This window comes from Arvicanthis niloticus, chromosome X, assembly GCF_011762505.2.
Source record: "Arvicanthis niloticus isolate mArvNil1 chromosome X, mArvNil1.pat.X, whole genome shotgun sequence".
NCBI lineage: Eukaryota > Metazoa > Chordata > Mammalia > Rodentia > Muridae > Arvicanthis > Arvicanthis niloticus.
The window spans coordinates 15,265,065-15,284,792 of NC_047679.1; the positions used below are offsets into that span (position 1 = coordinate 15,265,065).

The 19,728-nt window shown below is 41.0% G+C and overlaps 1 protein-coding gene across 3 annotated transcripts in view; it reads left to right on the forward strand.

Annotated features, from left to right (window-relative positions):
- Nucleotides 1-18,597, forward strand: part of Pfkfb1 (6-phosphofructo-2-kinase/fructose-2,6-biphosphatase 1) — a 44,987-nt gene extending 26,390 nt beyond the window's left edge. For 2 of the 3 annotated variants that reach the window (XM_076918809.1, XM_034485165.2), the window contains 7 exons: nucleotides 3,274-3,481; nucleotides 6,359-6,505; nucleotides 8,411-8,515; nucleotides 13,712-13,841; nucleotides 16,590-16,652; nucleotides 17,884-17,948; nucleotides 18,281-18,597. In XM_076918809.1, the coding sequence (XP_076774924.1) occupies nucleotides 3,274-3,481; nucleotides 6,359-6,505; nucleotides 8,411-8,515; nucleotides 13,712-13,841; nucleotides 16,590-16,652; nucleotides 17,884-17,948; nucleotides 18,281-18,340 (778 nt within the window). In that variant the 3' untranslated portion in view covers nucleotides 18,341-18,597. The other variant, XM_034485169.2, reaches the window with a different exon arrangement.
- The last annotated feature ends 1,131 nt before the right edge of the window (nucleotides 18,598-19,728 follow it).

The window sequence follows — 19,728 nt, forward strand, 5'->3', positions numbered from 1 at the left end:
TTTGGACACAGATTTTGCTGTATCATATCTAAATTACTTATAGTTCCCTGGGGATGTCATACTTAGTGTATGTTATTCCTCATGTGAGTAGAGATGTACCTTCCTGTACAATAGGTGCAGATTAGGACTTTGCCCTCTGAGAACAAATGCCTCCATTCTGTGGGTATTGCTGTTGTTATTGCAGAAATACTCTTTTCACATGGATGGTACCTCAGAACCCAAACAGAATCCCCTTCTTTCTTTAATCACATTCCCACAATGCCTCCGTAAAGGAGGCCACAGTAGATCTGATGATCATAAATTTCCAAAAGGAGAAAACTGAGTCTTAGGGAGCTAAAGCTACTTCTAGCCTTCTACCAGGAGCCAGAGGCGCATCAGATGTCTAACCATATATTCTGTCTTCTTTCATTTCTTCTCTCTTAACCCTCATCTGTATCTCTTCAATCAGCAAGTCTTTGGAAGCTTTGCTTTGCATGCAGAAGGTGTAAATAGGGACAAGCAAAATGGGTTCTGTCCTTGGGTAGCTTCCATAGAGTCTTTCCATATAGAAAGACCCATATATAAGCAATAAGATTAACATTTTTTTCTTTCATACTACCAACTACAAATAGGGAAATATTGGTTGACAGTTTAAGGCAGATGTGACTTTAGATATCAAATGTTCAAAGAAACTCTTCAAAATAGGTTGTAATGAAAACAGATTCTGGCTACCAATCATCTTTGAGAACCAAACTCGAAGTATAAAAAGAGGCATAAATGGTCATTAATAACCAAAGAAGTCTAAAAGCATCTTCTCTTCTCAATATTACCCAAGGGACATGTAAAGTGATAGTTATGTCACTTCATAGTTTGGGAAACTAACAACCAGGGTTCAGTTCAAAGGCTTGCCTGCGGCCACACAGCAAATCATCAACACATTCTACACTAAATGATGCCTGCATTTCCCAAGTTTTAGCCTGGTTTTACCTCTCGACATCCTTGTGTCACAAGAAATATCATATGGGACTTGCATATTCAGCACAAGAGCCATGTCCTTCATATTTCATTTCACAGATTCCTCACTGTACATGCTCCCTGATCAAAGATACACCTTTTTCTCTCAAGAAGACATGTGATGGAATGGGGTTGTTTATGCTTTGAGAAAAGTGTGTTCTTTTCAAATTCTACAAATGTACCACGTGGGCTAACAGCATACAATGGAGAGATCTTGAAGGAAGGGAGCTGAAGAGAAAGAATAAGATTAAGAAAGCCTCCAGAATTGGAAAGAGGCTTCTAAACACCTAGAAGAGCACTGTTGGGTTTTGTTTGTTTCTGTTACTCTTTTGATTGGGCCTAAAGAAGATGGATGAAGAAGGCTAGCTTTATTTGTTTCTCTGCTAACAGACATTTATTAGTTCATGCATCGTGGCATGTTTTAGCAGTGTCTAAGGAAGCCAAGGAGGCAAAGTTGTCCCTGTTTTGCTAGAATCTCCAGTAATTTGTAGATGGTTATGTGGACACAGTTGACCCCAGTTGTGGGAGCAGTCAGCCAGATGATTGGAGAAACTTACAGCAGAGAACTTGGCACACCTTGGAGAGAGAATGTCTGTCTGAAAGAGCTAGGTAATTCAGTAGGCAAGCTAAACAGCAGCAATTCTGGATCTTCTAAAAAGAAGAAGAAGAAGAGTATCCTACAGCTATTTGACAACTAGTATTTAAAAACAACAAGAAAAAAGTGAAAAAAAATAAAACCATAACTTTATAGGGCCTCATTAGTATAGGTTATATATTTTATTTTAAATCGTGCAGGTTGGGAGATGAGCCTGAACTTTTATAATAATTTGGTATTATGCAACTATAAATGACTTTATATAGATCTATACTCCAAGATTTCTTAGAGATAGTAAATGCCTTATTTTTTATGGGTATTATATTTTAGCAGCTTTTTAAAGATGTATACATAGGAGCTCAACTTGGGAAATCATCAAGCAACATCCTTTCAAGCAAAATGAAAAGTACTTTGTGACAGCCAGCCTAATTAGCTCTGAGTATGAAAAGAGATATACAGAGATTTTTTCAAGTACAACAGCACTACAAGAACTAAAAAGTCATGGGTAAAGTGGCATGCTGTGAGGTGAGGCCACCATGTAGGGTCTAGTATTAGGAACAGACAATAGCCAGGCAGCAAGTCTGCATCAGAGACATTCTGTTCTTAGGCTCTGGGAATCTGAGACATATCCCTGGAGTGGGACACAATCAATGGCAAATTGCTTCTCTGTGCGCTTCAGATTTTTTACATGATGATCTCTTCTCTGAATGATAGTTATGAGGATTCATACATCTTAAAGTCAGTCCCCCAGTCTCTCCAAGATATACAAAAGATATTCAACAAATGTTCTGTGGGAGCCACAGTACATGAATCCAGAGCTGTGAAGGACGAGGCTGTCGATGTAAAGGACTTCCCTCTCTGAAGATCAACGCAACAGATCTCTGAAATGAAAGCTATCAGCAGCCTCATTGACTCTGGGTCACTTGTGTCACCCTATGATTCCAGTTCCCATGTCCCTTCCCATGGAACTCTCTCAGATTCTTAAGTAACTAAAGGATTTACAGCTGTTACAGAAGATAGAGAAGTCTTAGTTCATGGCTCTAAGTCTCCTGATCCATTTGTATCTCCATTCCTGCCTCTCTGCTTCTCACCCCTGCCTCCCTGTTCCTCTGGAGACAGGCCATTATATTTGATTGCTACTCAATGTATAGTTACTAGAGCTGACATCTGCTGTGAGCACATAACTAAGGGGATCACTAGGAACTTGGAGCCAGGCCCACAAGTTTACCAGTGATGTTACAGATCATTTCTGTATCTCTTCACACCAACACTTGGCATACTATGTGGTTTATGACAAGAGTGTTGAATTATTATCCATGTGTTTCCAAATGTATGTTTCTGACTGTGCTAAGAGTTCCCAAAGGGCAGATAACTTCTACCTAAAGCACAATGCATTATTCAGATAAAAACGCTTGTGAATTGCATTGTGATTAGGAAAGGTCAAATGACAGGTTGACTCAAGCTTAAGAAAGGAGATGGTAGCCGGCAACGAGCTCCTTGGAGTTGTCAGGAACAGAATCTCTAGGTCATATACCCAGATCAAGACTAGGTATACCATCTTGTTAGGTGGGAGCTGAAGTGCAGAGGATTGGAAACAGAGTGTGTGGTTGGGACTTTTTCTTGGGATCAACCTTTCATACTATCAGCACCTAAGCTATGCTTGCTCCTGCTTGGATCTGGCTCAGCCACCTGTCCTACATCAAGATCTTCGACGTGGGCACACGCTACATGGTAAATCGAGTACAGGACCACGTTCAGAGCCGTACAGCCTACTACCTCATGAACATCCATGTCACACCTCGATCTATCTACCTATGCCGGCATGGTGAGAGTGAACTCAACCTTAGAGGCCGCATTGGAGGTGACTCTGGCCTCTCAGCTCGGGGCAAGCAGGTAAGGAGGGCTTCAGAGACTCATGTGTAGATTAGGCTAGCCTAGGTGGCCAATGGCTGGGTTTTGAGAAGAAGTATCACTTGATGAGAAAGAAGCAAATTATGATCAATCCTTCTCTTCCACCATTAGTCATGAGTCCTGTCACAGACATTGAATGGCTCTCATATACTTACTGCTTCTGCAAGACCAATTGCATGGCCGTCCATGGCTGCTCACCTCTGGCTGCTTCGTGAGCTCCACAACAGTGCCCTTCCCCTGCCTGATGTCTCCCTGATCATTCTTACCGCTCTGTCCCTTGCTGGTGCTCACCTTACTGTCCTCCTTGGTCCTCCTGCCAGCTGATAACTCTCAAGTACAGAGGGCCTTAACCTGAATACCTCCTCTCCGTGACTGTATCGGCATTGTCCCCTACCCCATTTGAGGAAACATACTGCCCCCACCATATTGTCTCTTCTTGCTCTTCCATTCCCTTCCAAGACCCAACTCTTGCTCTAAGAGCTAGTCTACTATTAAGCCTCCCCTCCCCACCGTTTACTCCTTATCCCAGGGGTTGCTGGCCTTTGAAAACATCTCTCCTTATTCTGGTCTGTTACTTTCTCAGGTCATGACAGTCCCTATTCCCAGCGCAGAATAGTAACCTGTCCATCCTAGGTACCGGTTTCATAAAGGGATTTACTCCTCAGCTTCTGGTCCTTTACCTGGACTTGTTAGAATACATGTTGCTGGAGAAAATCACGTTTGGATGGCATAGGTAGGAAATGAAGTACACGAGGGGCATTCCTAGTTCTTAGTGTCCTTTTTCAAAGTTTTATTTTTTATTTGTTTTTATTTTCTGTGTATGTATGTTTTGCCTGCATGTGTGCTTGCGTACAATGTGCATGCCTGGTCAGATCCCTGTGAACTGTTCTACACTGGGAACAGCAACAGCCGGTGCACTGAACTGCTGAGCCAACTCTTCAGGCCCTTACTGTCTTTTATTGGACACCTATGCACAGCCACAGTGCCATCAACTTCCATATTTAATTTCTGAATGACATCAGTAGTATGAACTGGGCATAATAAGTGTCATTGTTTATGGATGAGGACGCTGAACAATAGAAATAGAGAGGAGTCTCAGGTCCCATTGTCAGTACAAGGTAACATAGGCAGAACTGAAAACCAGGCCTTCCTGCCTTTCTCCAGCACCCCTGCTGGAAAGGTAGGAAATACCCTAGATGCCCTCTGACCTGACTCTAATCTCTCATGCTCTCCACAACAGAGGCTAAGATCACTTGAGGTATATTTTCATCTTCAAGACTTCTTAGATATAACTAACCCCTGTCTGACCTGCACAGCTCAGAGCTCAATTGGAAAGGTGACAATGTCCACATGGGTACCTCCTGCACACACAAATGTGCATGCATATGTGCACACATCAGACCCAAACCTTCACATTCTTCAGCACAATGCACCAAGCCTGGCTTTAAAGGTCAGTCACCCAAGTCTCTATAGTTTTCACTTAACTAGCATCTACTGTCTACCAGGGAGTAGTGTACTCTTCATGCAGCTCAGAAACACAGCTGGATAACCAAATGATGTTTGCATTTTATGGGCATGATAAGCGGTCAGAGAAGGGTACTGTGTAAGGGAGTTATTGAGATTTCTCTTTCTCTTACTCTCCCAGGCAAGAGAGAACTGACTGCTGACTTGTATCTATCATACAAATTTGTGCATATGTCCATTTGTGCATATGTACCTAGGACATGCCATGTTTGAATAATAACACCTTGTGTACAGAAGGAACGTGTATCCTTGCACCTTTGAGCTCCCATGACCCTTTGTGGTTCCCTTCTGTACTGCCATTGTTTCTCTCCCTGAGTAGCTGGATCTTGAAAGCATTAACACTTTAATACCCAAAACAGGGACATGAATACTAATGCATGTGCAAATGCCCTTTATCTGGGTACCAGGCTCCCCATTCAAGCAATAGAAATCATAGCATCAGAATACTGTCTTTCAGATCTTTCAGTCCATACTTAGACCACATTCTGGGCACTTCTACCCTTAGAACCCCACTCTGATGGCCTGGAATCTGCTTCAATGCCTGGCTGTTAGTCTCCACCTGAGGACAGACCATGGTCACAGGAATATTAACCTTTAGGCCCATGCATAACCCTGGGGTTATTCTTTGTGTAGCAAGAGGGTCACTGGAGATAGTACATGACCAGAACTCTATGCTGTGATTTGTAACCTCAGACATATACTAAAGATTCCTAGAAGTGCAGGATGCTGTCAGGAATGGAAGGAGAAAGGATGCAGACCATCAAGTATCACACACACACACACACACACACACATACACGATTCCAAGCATGGATATTCTTTTTCTCTTTCATTCTTAGTCACTCAGGAAAGAATATGACTTTTATTTTTAATACTTTTATGATTGTACATATTTGTTAGATACAATCTCCAGTTTCCATGCTTATTATATATTATTGTTGTGCAAGATGAAAACATCCATAATCTAAGGATTTGGAAATACACACCAATTTTTAAGGATAACCACCCTACTGTGCATTGAAACATTAGAACTTACTTTCCTGTCCAACTATAACTTTGATCACTCTCTAACCTAACTTTTGATTCATTGATCATTCTTTAACTGTAACTTTGTATCCAGTGATCAGCACCTCTATAGCTTGCCTTCTCAAGAACCCAGCACCTCTACCTCTGACTTACAGTCCCAGGTTTATTTCTATATAAATTTAACCCCCATTTTCTTGCCTGTCCATTAGTACTTCACCATTCATGAGAGATGTGAACTTGTTCTTATGGCTCCCTTGGTCTTCCCTTTCTCACCCCTCTTTTTTTCTGTCTTCTCCTTTGTACCCCTAGTATGCCTATGCCCTGGCCAACTTCATTCGGTCTCAAGGCATCAGCTCCCTGAAGGTGTGGACTAGCCACATGAAGAGGACCATTCAGACAGCTGAAGCCCTGGGTGTCCCCTATGAACAGTGGAAGGCCCTGAATGAGATTGATGCGGTAAGATGGAAAGGGTTAATGTCCTGGCATGGAGAGAGGTGGTAATTCTAGGCTTATCTCATGGGTTACCTCTGCTCCTGGGAACCTAATTAGTTCATCAGATCCTTGTATGTTTTTTGTTTTGTCTTTTGTCAACCAAGTATATATTAGAGAATATTCTGTGTCATTGAGATCTAGTGAAGCCCAGCATTAAATTTCCCTATGAGAATGTCTATGGGGGCATTTACATGATTTTTAATTTATATAGGGGGCCAGTTTGCTATGGGCAGTACCAGCCCTAGGCAGGTATATTTGACCTGTATAAGAAATCTGTCTTAATGTGAGCCTGTGGGTGAGCTAGTAATCACATTACCTCCTTGGTTCTTGTCTCTGCTCCTGCCTGAGTCCCCGTCCTGAATTCCCTTAATGATGGACTATCACCTAGAAGGGTAAACTGAAATAAACCCATTCCTACCCAAGATGCTTTTGATTGTAGTTTCTCACAGCAAGAGAAACCAAACTTGACAACTTCTAGAAGGCAGTTGTCTTACATTTTGCACATGAGGAAAATAAAACTCAGAGAGGTTGAGAACGGCTGCATGAAGACATAGTAAGAAGGCAATGGCCATTTCCCTGGGGCAAAAAGCCTCACAATAAACTTCAGAACAGAAGATTGAGAACAGTTTAAAGGGATCTCTGTGTACTTTCTTTCTCATGAGCAATTTCTATTCAGAAGTCATTAAGTGTTTTATTCCTTTTCCCTGAAGGAAGCCTAGTAGATAGTCTAAAATGACAAGAGCCAGAGTTAGTGACTCTGGGCACCAAACAAGCAGGGTTCAACAGAAACTCACACACTTTGAGGGAAATGCCAGAAACAGCATCGCCTTTTACCACCAGCACCTGTATAGCCTTGCCTATGGGGATTTCTCAGTAGACTTGGAAGTTCTCAGAATTTGTCTTCCCAGACTCACTCTGAAACTATTAAAAAAATTTACTAGTTTTTGTCTTATGAATTATCTGTGGGTACATTTTCCCCAGTGATACTAAAATTCAGGGCAAGTCAGGAAGGATAAAGACGGCTACACCAATGGGAGGGCACCACTGTACGATATATTTGCAGGTAGTTTCAGACACCTGGCACAAGTATGTACAAATGCACACATTCACTTCACAGTCACAGACGCATTCTTTTGCTATGATGCCTGCACCATGTATGCACGGACATCTAGAAACACATATAGGCACATCATATATATGCATGCATTTCATATGGACACAGATGAATAAACCATTGACATGTATACACCACTACTAAATAGCTTCGAGCATATTACTGCAAATTCAGACCTTAAACATAGGCACACACATACAGATATATAGCAGAAACATAATGCAGAATGCCTACAGTCATAGATATATGCTACCAAAACACATGAAGACACATACCACAGCATCACCCACACCCATACGGGCATAGTCTCAGATGCTTAGAAACCCTGTACATACACACAGAGAATACAAGTTTACTGCATATGCATAAAGAGATATATAATATACACAAGGCTTTAAACATATTTCAAGCACACATAATAAGCATGCTACACATGCTTACACAGTACCAACTCCTTATTTGTACATATTTATAGCAACATATACTTATACATAATGTGCACATGTAGAACTATTGAGACAGTCATAGGAAATATCATATACTCAGTCTGAACACACCCATCCATTTGTCCTTACACACACAAGCCAGACACTTTGCAAGCACATACAAACTAGGCAACAGAAACAACTCAAGAGCTACTACATTCACAGAAACCAAGGTATTATACTATTCCATACTTGTTGGTACCAAAACTGTGTGAAAAGCTATGTTGCGTTCCCCTGTTCAATATATTATTCGCAAATACTTTTTTATAGGGTGTCTGTGAAGAGATGACCTATGAAGAAATTCAGGAACACTACCCTGAAGAATTTGCACTACGGGACCAGGATAAATATCGTTACCGCTATCCCAAGGGAGAGGTAAAGTTTGAAGGGATGGCCTAACTCCTAGGGCTTCTTCCCTGTATCCTGATTCCAACTGCCAGAGTTTCTGAAAAACCTTTAGAAACAAAGCAAAGTGTGTTTTCAGTAGCTGCCATTGGTCAAGGTACATGCTCATCTGGCCCTTAGCTGTAGGCAAGCTAGTCCTCTTCTTTTAAAAATATTCATTCATTCGTCCATCCATTAGCTATACGCAGGCTATTCCTCTTTTAAAAATATTCATTCATTGATTCATTTGTTCATTCGTTCAGTGAGTGAGAGCAAGCATGCTATTTCCTGTGTGCTTGTGGAGGTCAGAGAACAACCAACGGGCCTCAGTTCTCTCCTTTCACCATGTGAATCCCAGGGATCAAACTCAGGTCATTAGCTCAGTGATGGCTGCTGTGTCCAGCTCCTCCTCGTTTTTAAAAGCTACATATTTGCCTGCTTAAAGGTACTATGTGTTTTTAGAAGAACACACTTTGTCCAGTGACTTATATTTGCCATTTTTTAATTGGACAACTTGAAATAGCTCAATGTACTCGAACTCTAATATTTTGTTGCCAACATACCTAAAGCTCCAGGCTCTCAGTGGTTGGCACCATTCCATGGAACAAAAGCTATTAGTTTAATTAACTTCTTGGCTACCATATGAACCAGCCTCTAATTTTCCTGTCTCTCTATGAGATGGATGCTTATTGCTTTCAGTCCAGTTTCTTGGCACAGTTCTGCATTTTAATGTAGTTATTAGTCATACTCCATTTCTGATCCAAAACCCTATAAAAATATGGACATCTGTGAAGATAAAACAGTAGATGTTATGTTCAGTCACAAATCACTTTCATATTTTCATCTGCATCCTCGGAACAGACTTTATAAAGTCAATACTGATTTGTTCTCATTTCCTTTATACATTGTTAGGCTGTGTTATTAGAGGCATACAAATCAAAAGCAATGTTATCTTCTCACTGAATTACATATCTTCTATTAAGAATGACTAAGCTCTTTTTTTCTTACTAATGCTATTTGCCTAAAATATATTCTAACACACTTCTAGCTCTACATGGTGGCTCCTAACTATTTGCTGGGTTTACCTTTATTTATTCATATTCAATTTTTCTGAGTACTTTTGTTTTATTTATGTCTCTTACAAGCACTTTATAGTTAGATTTTGTTGTTTTTAATCCAAACCGAAATATGGCTTTTAAATGCTAAGCTGGGTACATATATTTTTAGTGGTATTACTGACTTTTGAACATTTATTTCTATTGTCTTGAACTTTCTATGCTTACTTTATTTTTCTCTTGCTTTCCTTAGGAGTGATTTTTTCATCAATATGTGTTATAATCTGTTTCCAGATTCTTATGGAGGTTACGCTTAACTTTAAAAAAAAAAAGCTCATCATGGTTCTTTCTGTTTTTGAAGATATCCCACTAAGGGTATGAGGTCAAAATATTGTACTTTAAGATTACTCAGAATAATTTGTTGTGTATTGTTATGCAATGGACTTGAACATTTAACTTTTTTTATATTTCTATTTTAATTGATATTTTCATAAAAATTTATTTTGATTATGCTTTCCCCTCTCCCAACCCCTCCCAGATCCTCCCTACTTTCCCAACCTTCTCTCCCTCTCTCTCCCTCCCTCCATCTCTCTCTCTCAGTCTCTGTCTCTCTCCCTCTTTCTCCCTCCTTCCATATTGCTCTCTCTGTCTCTCTCCTTCTTTCTCTCCCTCCCTCCATATTGCTCTCTCTCAGTCTCTGTCTCTCTCCTTCTCTCTCCCTCCCTCCATCTCTCTCTCAGTCTCTGTCTCTCTCCCTCTTTCTCCCTCCTTCCATATTGCTCTCTCTCAGTCTCTGTCTCTCTCCCTCCCTCCATGTCTCTCTCAGTCTCTGTCTCTCTCCCTCTTTCTCCCTCCTTCCATATTGCTCTCTCTCAGTCTGTCTCTCTCCTTATCTCTCTCCCTCCCTCCATCTCTCTCTCAGTCTCTGTCTCTCTCCCTCTTTCTCCCTCCTTCCATATTGCTCTCTCTCAATCTCTGTCTCTTTCCTTCTCTCTCCCTCCCTCCATCTCTCTCTCAGTCTCTGTCTCTCTCCCTCTCTCCCTTCTCCCTTCCTCTCTCAGCCTCTCTCTCTCTCTCTCTCTCTCTCTCTCTCTCTCTCTCTCTCTCTCTCTCTGTCCCTTTCAAAAGAACCCACAAAAACACAAAAATGAAAGCTAAAACAAATAAAAGCCAGTAAGACAAAAATACCAAAACAAAAAAAGTTCATACACACAAAACAAAACAAGCAAAAACAGGGAGTTCATTTTGTATTGGCCAACTACTTCTGGCTCTAGGGTCTGCTCTGAGGTATGGTTGATATACCAGCAACAGTCCACTGGAGAAAACTGGTTTTCCCTTTTGCCAGTGGGTAGCAGTTGCAAATAGCTTCTTGGTAAGGGGTAAAACTGCATGTCTACTTCCCCCTCACAGTTCTGGCACCCTGTCTGGCTTGAATCTATGCTGATCTTGTATATGCTGTCAGTGTCTCTGAGTTCCGACCTGTTATCAGCCCTGTTGTGTTCAGAAGACACTGTTTCCTCAGAGTCATCCATCACCCATCTTATAATCTTTCCGTGTCCTCTTCAATGTAATATCCTTGAGCCTTGAAGGGAAGGGTTTGATGAAGACATCCCATTTAGGACTGTGTTCCAAAGTCTCTCACCCTCACACATTGTCCAGTTGTGGGTCTCTGTGTCATCTACTACAAAAAGTTTCTCTGATGAGAGTTAAACAAGACACTGATCTGTGAGTATAGCAATATGTCAATAGGAGTCATTTGATTGCTATGTTCCTTTAGCAGAATGATATAGTCTGCTAAATATTATATATTTATTATATATAGTAATATATAATAATTATGTATATATACCATACATAATTATTCACCATACATAAATATCATGGTATATATATATATATATATATATATATATATATATATATAATTATTATATATTATTATATACTACATATACTATTATAACATATTATGTACATAATTATTATATATTATATATATTATACTATTCTGTTTTCCTCTAGGCCCATGAGCTATCTAGTCTCAGGGTCTTGAACACTTTAGTATAGGCTCCATCTCATAGAATGCCTCAAATTCAACCAGAAAGTAATCTGTTATTTCCATGTTTGTGCCACCATTGCACTGGTACATCTTGCAGGGAGGTCATTGTTGTAAGTCACAGGGTTTATAGCTGGGTAATATTGATGGTTACTTTTTTCTGGTAATGTGCAGAGTAAGCTTCCATCACCATGAATGCTAGTAAGTAGGGGTAAAGCTTAGTTGGGTACCAACTCTATTTCTCTGTGTTTGATGCTAAGTAAGTTGTATCTTCAGCAATAGGGCCTTACTGTCAGATTGTAGACAATACCCAAGAGCCTGTAGTCTTTTATGAGGTTCCATGGGACCTATTTGGCCAATAATTCAATAAGATGCAATCAATTTCTGGCACTGGAAGTTTTACTTGGTTATATAAGATGTCTAATTGAGACATTGTCTCTTTTATTATATGGTGACTCCATTTAAATTCCTTTCACTTATCTATGTATTTTAAGAAGCTGCTACAGTAGTAGGTTTACGTGTGTTTTTTTTCTTCAAAAAACCTTTAATGTTAGTTGCCCCTTCCCATATTCCCTTATTTACTTGCTTTCCTGTACCCATCCCTAAGGAAGAGGATATATAGTGTGATAGCGAGATAAAGGGAAACCTAGAATAGGGACATTTAGTATTTTATTATATATGACTAACAAAGTCAAAACTCAGTGGCTCTGCTGTTGCCCTAAATAATATAGGATCTTTCAACATTTAGTAACTTCCTCTCCTAACTGACATGTTCATATGTTCATGTAGCCTCAATCTTAATCCCTAAATAAACTGTCGTCGTTGCTACTACCATTTGATAGATCATTTAACTGAGTGTTTACTGACCCTTTGATCATTTTGCTTCTTCTATCTCAAGTTCCACTTTGCCATCCTTGTTGGAAGTGTGTCTGCTGACAATCTCTCAGTGGTACTCTCACCCTTCCTCTCATCCAAAAGTGTCCTGTGGCCACATCCTCAAGCCTTAATGGTAATTGGTTGCATAGTAAGCTCTCAGGTGACTATTGTTTTCTCAGTACTCTGAGATGTCTCTCCTGGTTGTATTGTTGCCACTGTGGCTAAGACACTTTTCAGCTTCATTACTGTGTCATTGCTCTTTGGCTAAGTGGAAAGTCTTTGTCTTTGTTGCCTTTAAGAGTCTCTCATTTATGTCTACATAGTACTCGATTCCCCTGCTCACTTCCTCACCTCTATCCCCTTCCTCTCCCTCCCCTCCTCTCCTTTCCTCTCTTTTCCTCTTTACTTTTCTCTCCCTCTCCTCCCCACTTCCCCCTCCACCACTCTCTTCCATTTCTTTAGTCCCCCTTTTCCTTTCTTTTCTCCTCCCTTCTCTCGAGCATCCTTCCTGTAGTATTTCTTTCTTTCCCTCTTTCTTTCGTTCATTCTGTTTCTGAGGATGTTCATATACAAGGCTTTCTACATGTCCCTTACACCATCAGCCTTTTAAAATAAATTGTTACAGGAAGCTTTTCATATTTTCCCATGAGAGCTTAATATAGGAAGACACATTTTCCTTTTTCCTGTGGCCAGACTTTTTCTATTTTAAATTTTTACTGAGGGTATAAAGATTTGTCCTCTGACAGTCTCAGGTTTGTGTTGAGTACCAACTCCTAGTAGCTTAATTTCTATTTCTATAAGGTTTTTGAAACCCCAGTTTCTTGGCTAATGAGATTGCCAAGTGTCCCAAGATAGTTATGGCATCAACATTCCCTTATTCTTTTCTCTCTTTCTTTTCTTTTATCTTTTCTTTTTTTTCCTTTCATTTTTGAATACTAAAGGTCAGAATTTTCCTTATTTTTGAATGCCAGTTGTACAGTTAAGTATATATTCTATAGAGGGGAGTTATAGTGTTGTCTTTTAGCCTAATTTATTGATTGGTTCATTTAACAGATGAGAAACTAAAACCCTGAGAAACAAATGATTTGCCTAGTCATAATGTTGGGTCAACAATTCTGGCTTCCAAACCAAGTTTTCTTCTCTGGATCCATGTGCTTTATCATCCCCTCTGCTTACCAATTATTTCTCTCTCGTTTTTAGTCCTATGAGGACCTGGTTCAGCGTCTTGAGCCAGTTATTATGGAGCTAGAACGGCAAGAAAATGTACTGGTGATATGTCACCAGGCTGTCATGCGGTGCCTCCTGGCATACTTCCTGGATAAAAGTTCAGGTAATGCCCCACTCCCTGTTCTTGATATGAAGAGCTGGATATGATTTGAGATGCAATTAGAAGTTTATATCATAGTGGTTAAAAGCACACTATTTAAACCAAGGATTTTTAGGTTCAAACTTGTTACACACATCTGTGCTACATTCAGTAAAGTACTGTTATCCCCTATCAACCTTCTTTCTCAACTAAATAGGGAAAACTAATGGTTAAGTTAACATAAACATGTTAAAAGCCTAGAATGTATAATGTATTGTATGAGGTATATTGCCATTATTAATATCACTCTTAGCAAATCTGCATACTGAAAGCCAGCATAAACAGTCTGCTACAGCTTTAAATACTGAGCCAGTATGTCTCTGAAACACACTGGCCTCAGTTGATTGTGAGACCTGTGCCCTTGTTGTAGGGATAATTTCTCCAAGATAGAAATGTCTATAATTTAATCTTTTCAAGTGATATTTTCTTTCAAAAATATCTAGACCCTGTATTTATGAAAGTATGTATACGCCAACTTTATATACTGCAACACACACACACATATATATATATATATATATATATACAGTATATACATATACTGCTTATTCTATGATGCTATACATATATATGTAGGCCTCATATACTATCATATGTATATATGTGTGTATGTGAATACACATACTAAGATTTCATATATGTCTAAATATAAACTTACATGTAGCCATATACATATATATGCACAGACTTCATATACTGCTATATATATGTATACAAAGATTATATCTACTTCTTAGATGGCCTGACACAACTTTCATATGACAGTCCATTTCTAGTGTGGGTGGTGAAATGTGGTGTTTGGAAGGTGTTTGGAAACCATGTTAAATACTATTGAGTCAATTCTGTTATGCTAATTTCAAAATATAGAATATATAAAATATGGAGTAATTCAATATTGGAATCCAGGGAACTTGAGAACTTGACATTGGAAAAGTCATATTTTCCAATGTGCTCACTTTATATAGATGATGGAATTTGTGATGTGGTCCTTTCAGCCTTAGAATTTTGATATGTTGGTATCTGTGCTTTTCAGAGCATTTTTTAAAAATATTGTGAGGCAGGCCCTATTCCCATTTCTCAGATGAGAAAACCAAGGCTCTGAGCAGCAAACTAAGTTTCCCAGGTTTGTGGGATAGATTAATTCCAGATGCCCATCAGAGGCCTTCCCATCTAAAATATACACAGGGGCATTGTAGTTACTTTCTTATGCCTTCATTTCTTACCCTCTTTCACACAGACCATTCTAGCTGCTCACAACTTCCCTGGGAGCAAGGTTACACAGGGCTAGGCAGATAGCTTTATCCTCATTATTCAGGAGAATGATGGAAGAAATCCCAGAAGACTTATATGAATTAGAATACATACCCACAGAACCACAGAGCTAGGGTACCTTCAGATAGGATTGAATCTAATCTTGTTCTGTAAAATAGGGACACTGAGGGCCAGAGAGAGAAGAGACCATGACAGAGCTGGGTCAGAGACTTTAGATATGTTCCTTTGGTTCTCTCAGTGTGTTTCTTCATATGGAAAGTGACAGTGGACAGGACCCAGAGCACTATGAGGGATGTACGCGCACACACATGCATGCGCTCGCGCGTGCGCGCGCGCGCACACACACACACACACACACGTCATTAGCCCAGAGCTTCATTCTGATGGTTGGCAGTGAGGAGGAAAAGAATGAATTCCCAGGAAAATACCCCTCCTGATATATCCTGATATATATCCTGATATATCAGGAGGTTGGGAGGATGTTGGCATGCCTTCAATCATAACCTGAGGGACAAAATCATAACCTGAAGGACAAAAAGTCATTTCAAGTGATGGTGTTCCAGCTAAATAAGTAAGGTAAGGATATTATTCATTGCAGCCTGGAGACTGGCGAAGTAGACATAGGGATAAAGTGCCTAGAAAGGTGTGCACCCCCAGTACTCCGAATTCCTCCATGGTGGCAGCTACATACTGGCAAACCATGCATATTATCTTTAAAGTACCCTAACTTTGAGGCCCCAGACTGCCATTTCTTAGCCATGGTATGTTTCCCCTTGAAGCCAATTTCCTTATCTATGGAATGAGCCAGATCACTCCTCCTCTTAGTATGTCTGGCAAGTAGAAACACTGGTCTAGACAGGAAATTGTACGTTAATGTTCAGAGTTACTTTCTGCATAGTCGTCTATAACAGAAAACTAGTGAAACATACACATAAGCGCACGTGCGCACACACACACACAACACGAAGAGAGAGAGAGAGGAGAGAGAGAGAGAGAGAGAGAGAGAGAGAGAGAGAGAGAGAGAGAGAATATGCCTCTGCCATGGAAATGGCACATTGGAAAGAAAGTTTCAGAATTTTGAACTCCTGTAGAGTATGGGTCATAGAGGGTTTGTGGAAAGTTGGCATTGGACAGGAGGGAAGCTTGCCTTTGTTTCCTGCTGATTCTAAGACTAAAGAGTTGAATCCCCTTAGTGGGTATGTAGATATCCCTTGAGACTTACATTCTGTCTACCTTTCCTAGGCTGTCTTGCCCTTGTTCCCAGGCCACTAGGTTGCTCTCTTTTGCCCTTGCAAATACCCACTATATAGAATAGCAGGAGTAAATCCGTGCTGGGGCCCAAGTAGGAAGTAGAGGTAGAAGTAAGAGCACCCCACAAACCTGAATGTGGTCCTCTGCCAAGTACCACATCTCTCAGGGCTTCTTCTGCCTCCCTTCCAGATGAGCTGCCCTATCTCAAGTGTCCCCTGCATACAGTGCTCAAACTCACACCTGTGGCTTATGGTAAGTACTGCCATTCATCTAAGGAAAGGCACACAGAAACCAGGAGTATGCCTCCAGTGTGCCTCTGGTTTGCTCTAAAGGCTCCTGGGTGAGTATTCTCCTCAGCTCCTGGGTGCTAGGTGGCTGGCAGGATGTCCTGGTAAAGGTGAGGCTGGTGACAGTAGGGTAACAATGAAAAACTAGGCTGGCACCCAAATCTGGAGCCTGGCTCTTTCTGTCCCTCCCTAGGCACTGACTGCAGCACATTATTCTATTTGTGTTGAGGCAGAAGTGTCCCCAACAGAGACCTATGAAAAATTAGAGGTTGAGGTAATACTGAAGAAATAGCTCAAGGAAAATTCTGGGCAGTTTAGACTCTATTGGGGCATTAGTTAACTATGAAAGATTCCTAAGGAGGGAAAGGATAGAGTCAAATGAAGTCCAGGGTGTGAACAGGATAAAATGACCTACCAAAGCCAGTGATAGGATAGTTTACAGAATGGTGCCCAAGGGGCTACCATTGAACAGTGGAGCTCCTCTGCCAGCCTCAGGCCCATCTTCTTCACGTAGAACTTCCTGGTAATCACAGCCCTGGTATTACTCTGGTTGTCTTCTGAGTAAACCTTGCCTGGGTTTGAGTCCCCAGCACTACAGCCCAGGCTTTTTCTACCTAGGATGGCTCAGAGGATCCATAGTGCTCTGTCAGTCATACATAGATTAAATCACCATCTCATAGCTCATAAGAGTTGGGGGAGGGTCACAGAGATCACCTTCTCTCATTTCCCCATGTACAAATGAGCAACTGAAGCTGAAGAAACATATACAAGCAGAGCTAGGGGGATAACTGTTGGCCTCAGGGCTTTGGGGCCTGGATCTTTGCCACACACCCTACAGCTTATCTGAACTCCTCTGCCTTCAGGGGAGATACAATCTATAGCAGTGGTTCCCAACTGCCCTAATGCTCGGACCCTTTAAATAGTTACTCATGTTGTGATAACCCCCAACCATAACAGTATTTTCATTGCTACTTCATAATTGTAATTTTTCTGTTATGGGTTGGAATGTGACTATCTGATATATAGTCTATCTGCTGTGCAACCCCCAAAGGGTTGTGGCCCACAGGTTGAGAATGACTGCTCTAGAGTATATGGACCTAGGTGTGAGCAATGATGATGGGAAAAGGGAATGTACCTTAGGGAAGACCTGGGCTTCTCCTGAGCATTTATGGACATATGTCTTGTTCTTTTCTAAGGCTGCAGAGTGGAGTCCATCTACCTGAATGTGGAGGCTGTGAACACACACCGGGACAAGCCTGAGGTAGGTGGGGTGCTCTATACCCAAGATGGCTGTTAACAAAGTACACACTGAAAGTACTCCCCCTCGTGGAAAGGCTGTTTCCATCCCCAGACATCCTAGGTGTTTCAAATTAACCAGTACTCAAAAATGGCAAGAACCATAGTCCAGGCCTATAGAGACTCAGGTCTGTGACAATCCCTACCAAACAGGCCTCAGGCTGATTCCCCAACCATGCCTAAGAAGAGGGCCAAGACCTATGCACTGCTGAAAGAGGGATACCCACCAATAAGGACAAGAGGCAGGGCTGGGACTGGGACCCTAAACTTCCTACTAACCCTGGACTTTCTTCTTAGAATGTGGACATCACCCGTGAACCTGAGGAAGCCCTGGACACTGTCCCTGCCCATTACTGAGCCCTTTTCAAGTGATCAGATTGTCTGTTCTCACTGCCTTCCTCCTGTAGGAACTGCTGCCCTTGTTCTCCTTAAGCAGATTCTGGCTTTGGCCGGAGAGTGCTCTACCTCCAGTGAAGAAGTCCGTAGCAGCTCCCAAAGAGGTCTTAATTCCTAGCCATAACTAAGGCTACCTAGCTGTGGGTAAAATTCTTTTTAAATATTCTCTGATAAATAAAGACATTTATTCCTGCCTATAGGACAGGAAGAGGTTATAAGGCTTCTTTCATTGTTCTTAAGATCTCTATTCTAACCCAACTCTAGTGCTGCTGATGAAGAATGGGTGGGAACATCTGAGATGGAAGAATCCTCGGGTAGCATCCTCAAAGATGGAAAAGATAGGTCCTTGTGAGTTCCTGTTGGTTTTGTCCCTTGACAATCAAGGTGCATGGGGGACAGGATGTGTTCATCATTATACTCAGAAAACAATCCAGTACTTGGGCTAAGAGCTTTTGTCTCTTCCAACTCTTGCTACCAACCTGAGTAATTTCACTCCTTATATTAATGATGCCATCAACAGCCTCCCTCCCTGGGATTTGACTCCTTCAACTTCAGTGATTGTCTGGTATCATTTATGGCATACCCTCTCTAGGCTAACTCATTGATTGAAACCTTCCCATTCATTCCAGTCCATAAAACTATATTATCCTTAAGACTTAGCAGCATGCCTCCACACCATAGACATTCATGTCATATTTTCTTGATGAACAGTATCCATCCTTGTTCATCAGTGTGTTCATTTTGAACTCTCCGTTGTCTCCTAGTTCATTAGTTTCTCAATGTTCTTCCATCCCTCACCAACTTGGACCTACTTCTTCAACCAGTATCCTTCCTCTAACTATTAATGACCAGGTACTCACATCCCTGTGATAAACAGACTCATAACCTTGCTGCCTTCATTCCCTAATCCATTCATCACAACCACTCAGGAAGATCCAAGCCTTGAATCTACCACAACTTTCTTCCCCTCTGGCACTTACCAGGGTTATAGATCATTGCTTGAAACAAGTCTATTTATCCACTTCTACAGGTCCCCGAGCCTGTTCAAAGTCAGGGTTACTCTTTCTACCATCTCACTCACTGTATGTGTGTATGTGTGTGTGTATGTATGTATGTATGTATGTATGTATGTATGTATTATGAGTACACAGCCGCTGTCTTCAGACACACAGAAGAGGGAATTGGATCCCATTACAGATGGTAGTGAGCCACCATGTGGTTTCTGGGAATTGAACTCAGGACCTCTGGAGGAGCTGTCAGTGCTCTTAACCATCTCTCTAGCCCCATCTCATACTTTTTAAAATTTTTTTTAACTAACTTTTTATTGGATGTTTTATTTACATTTCAAA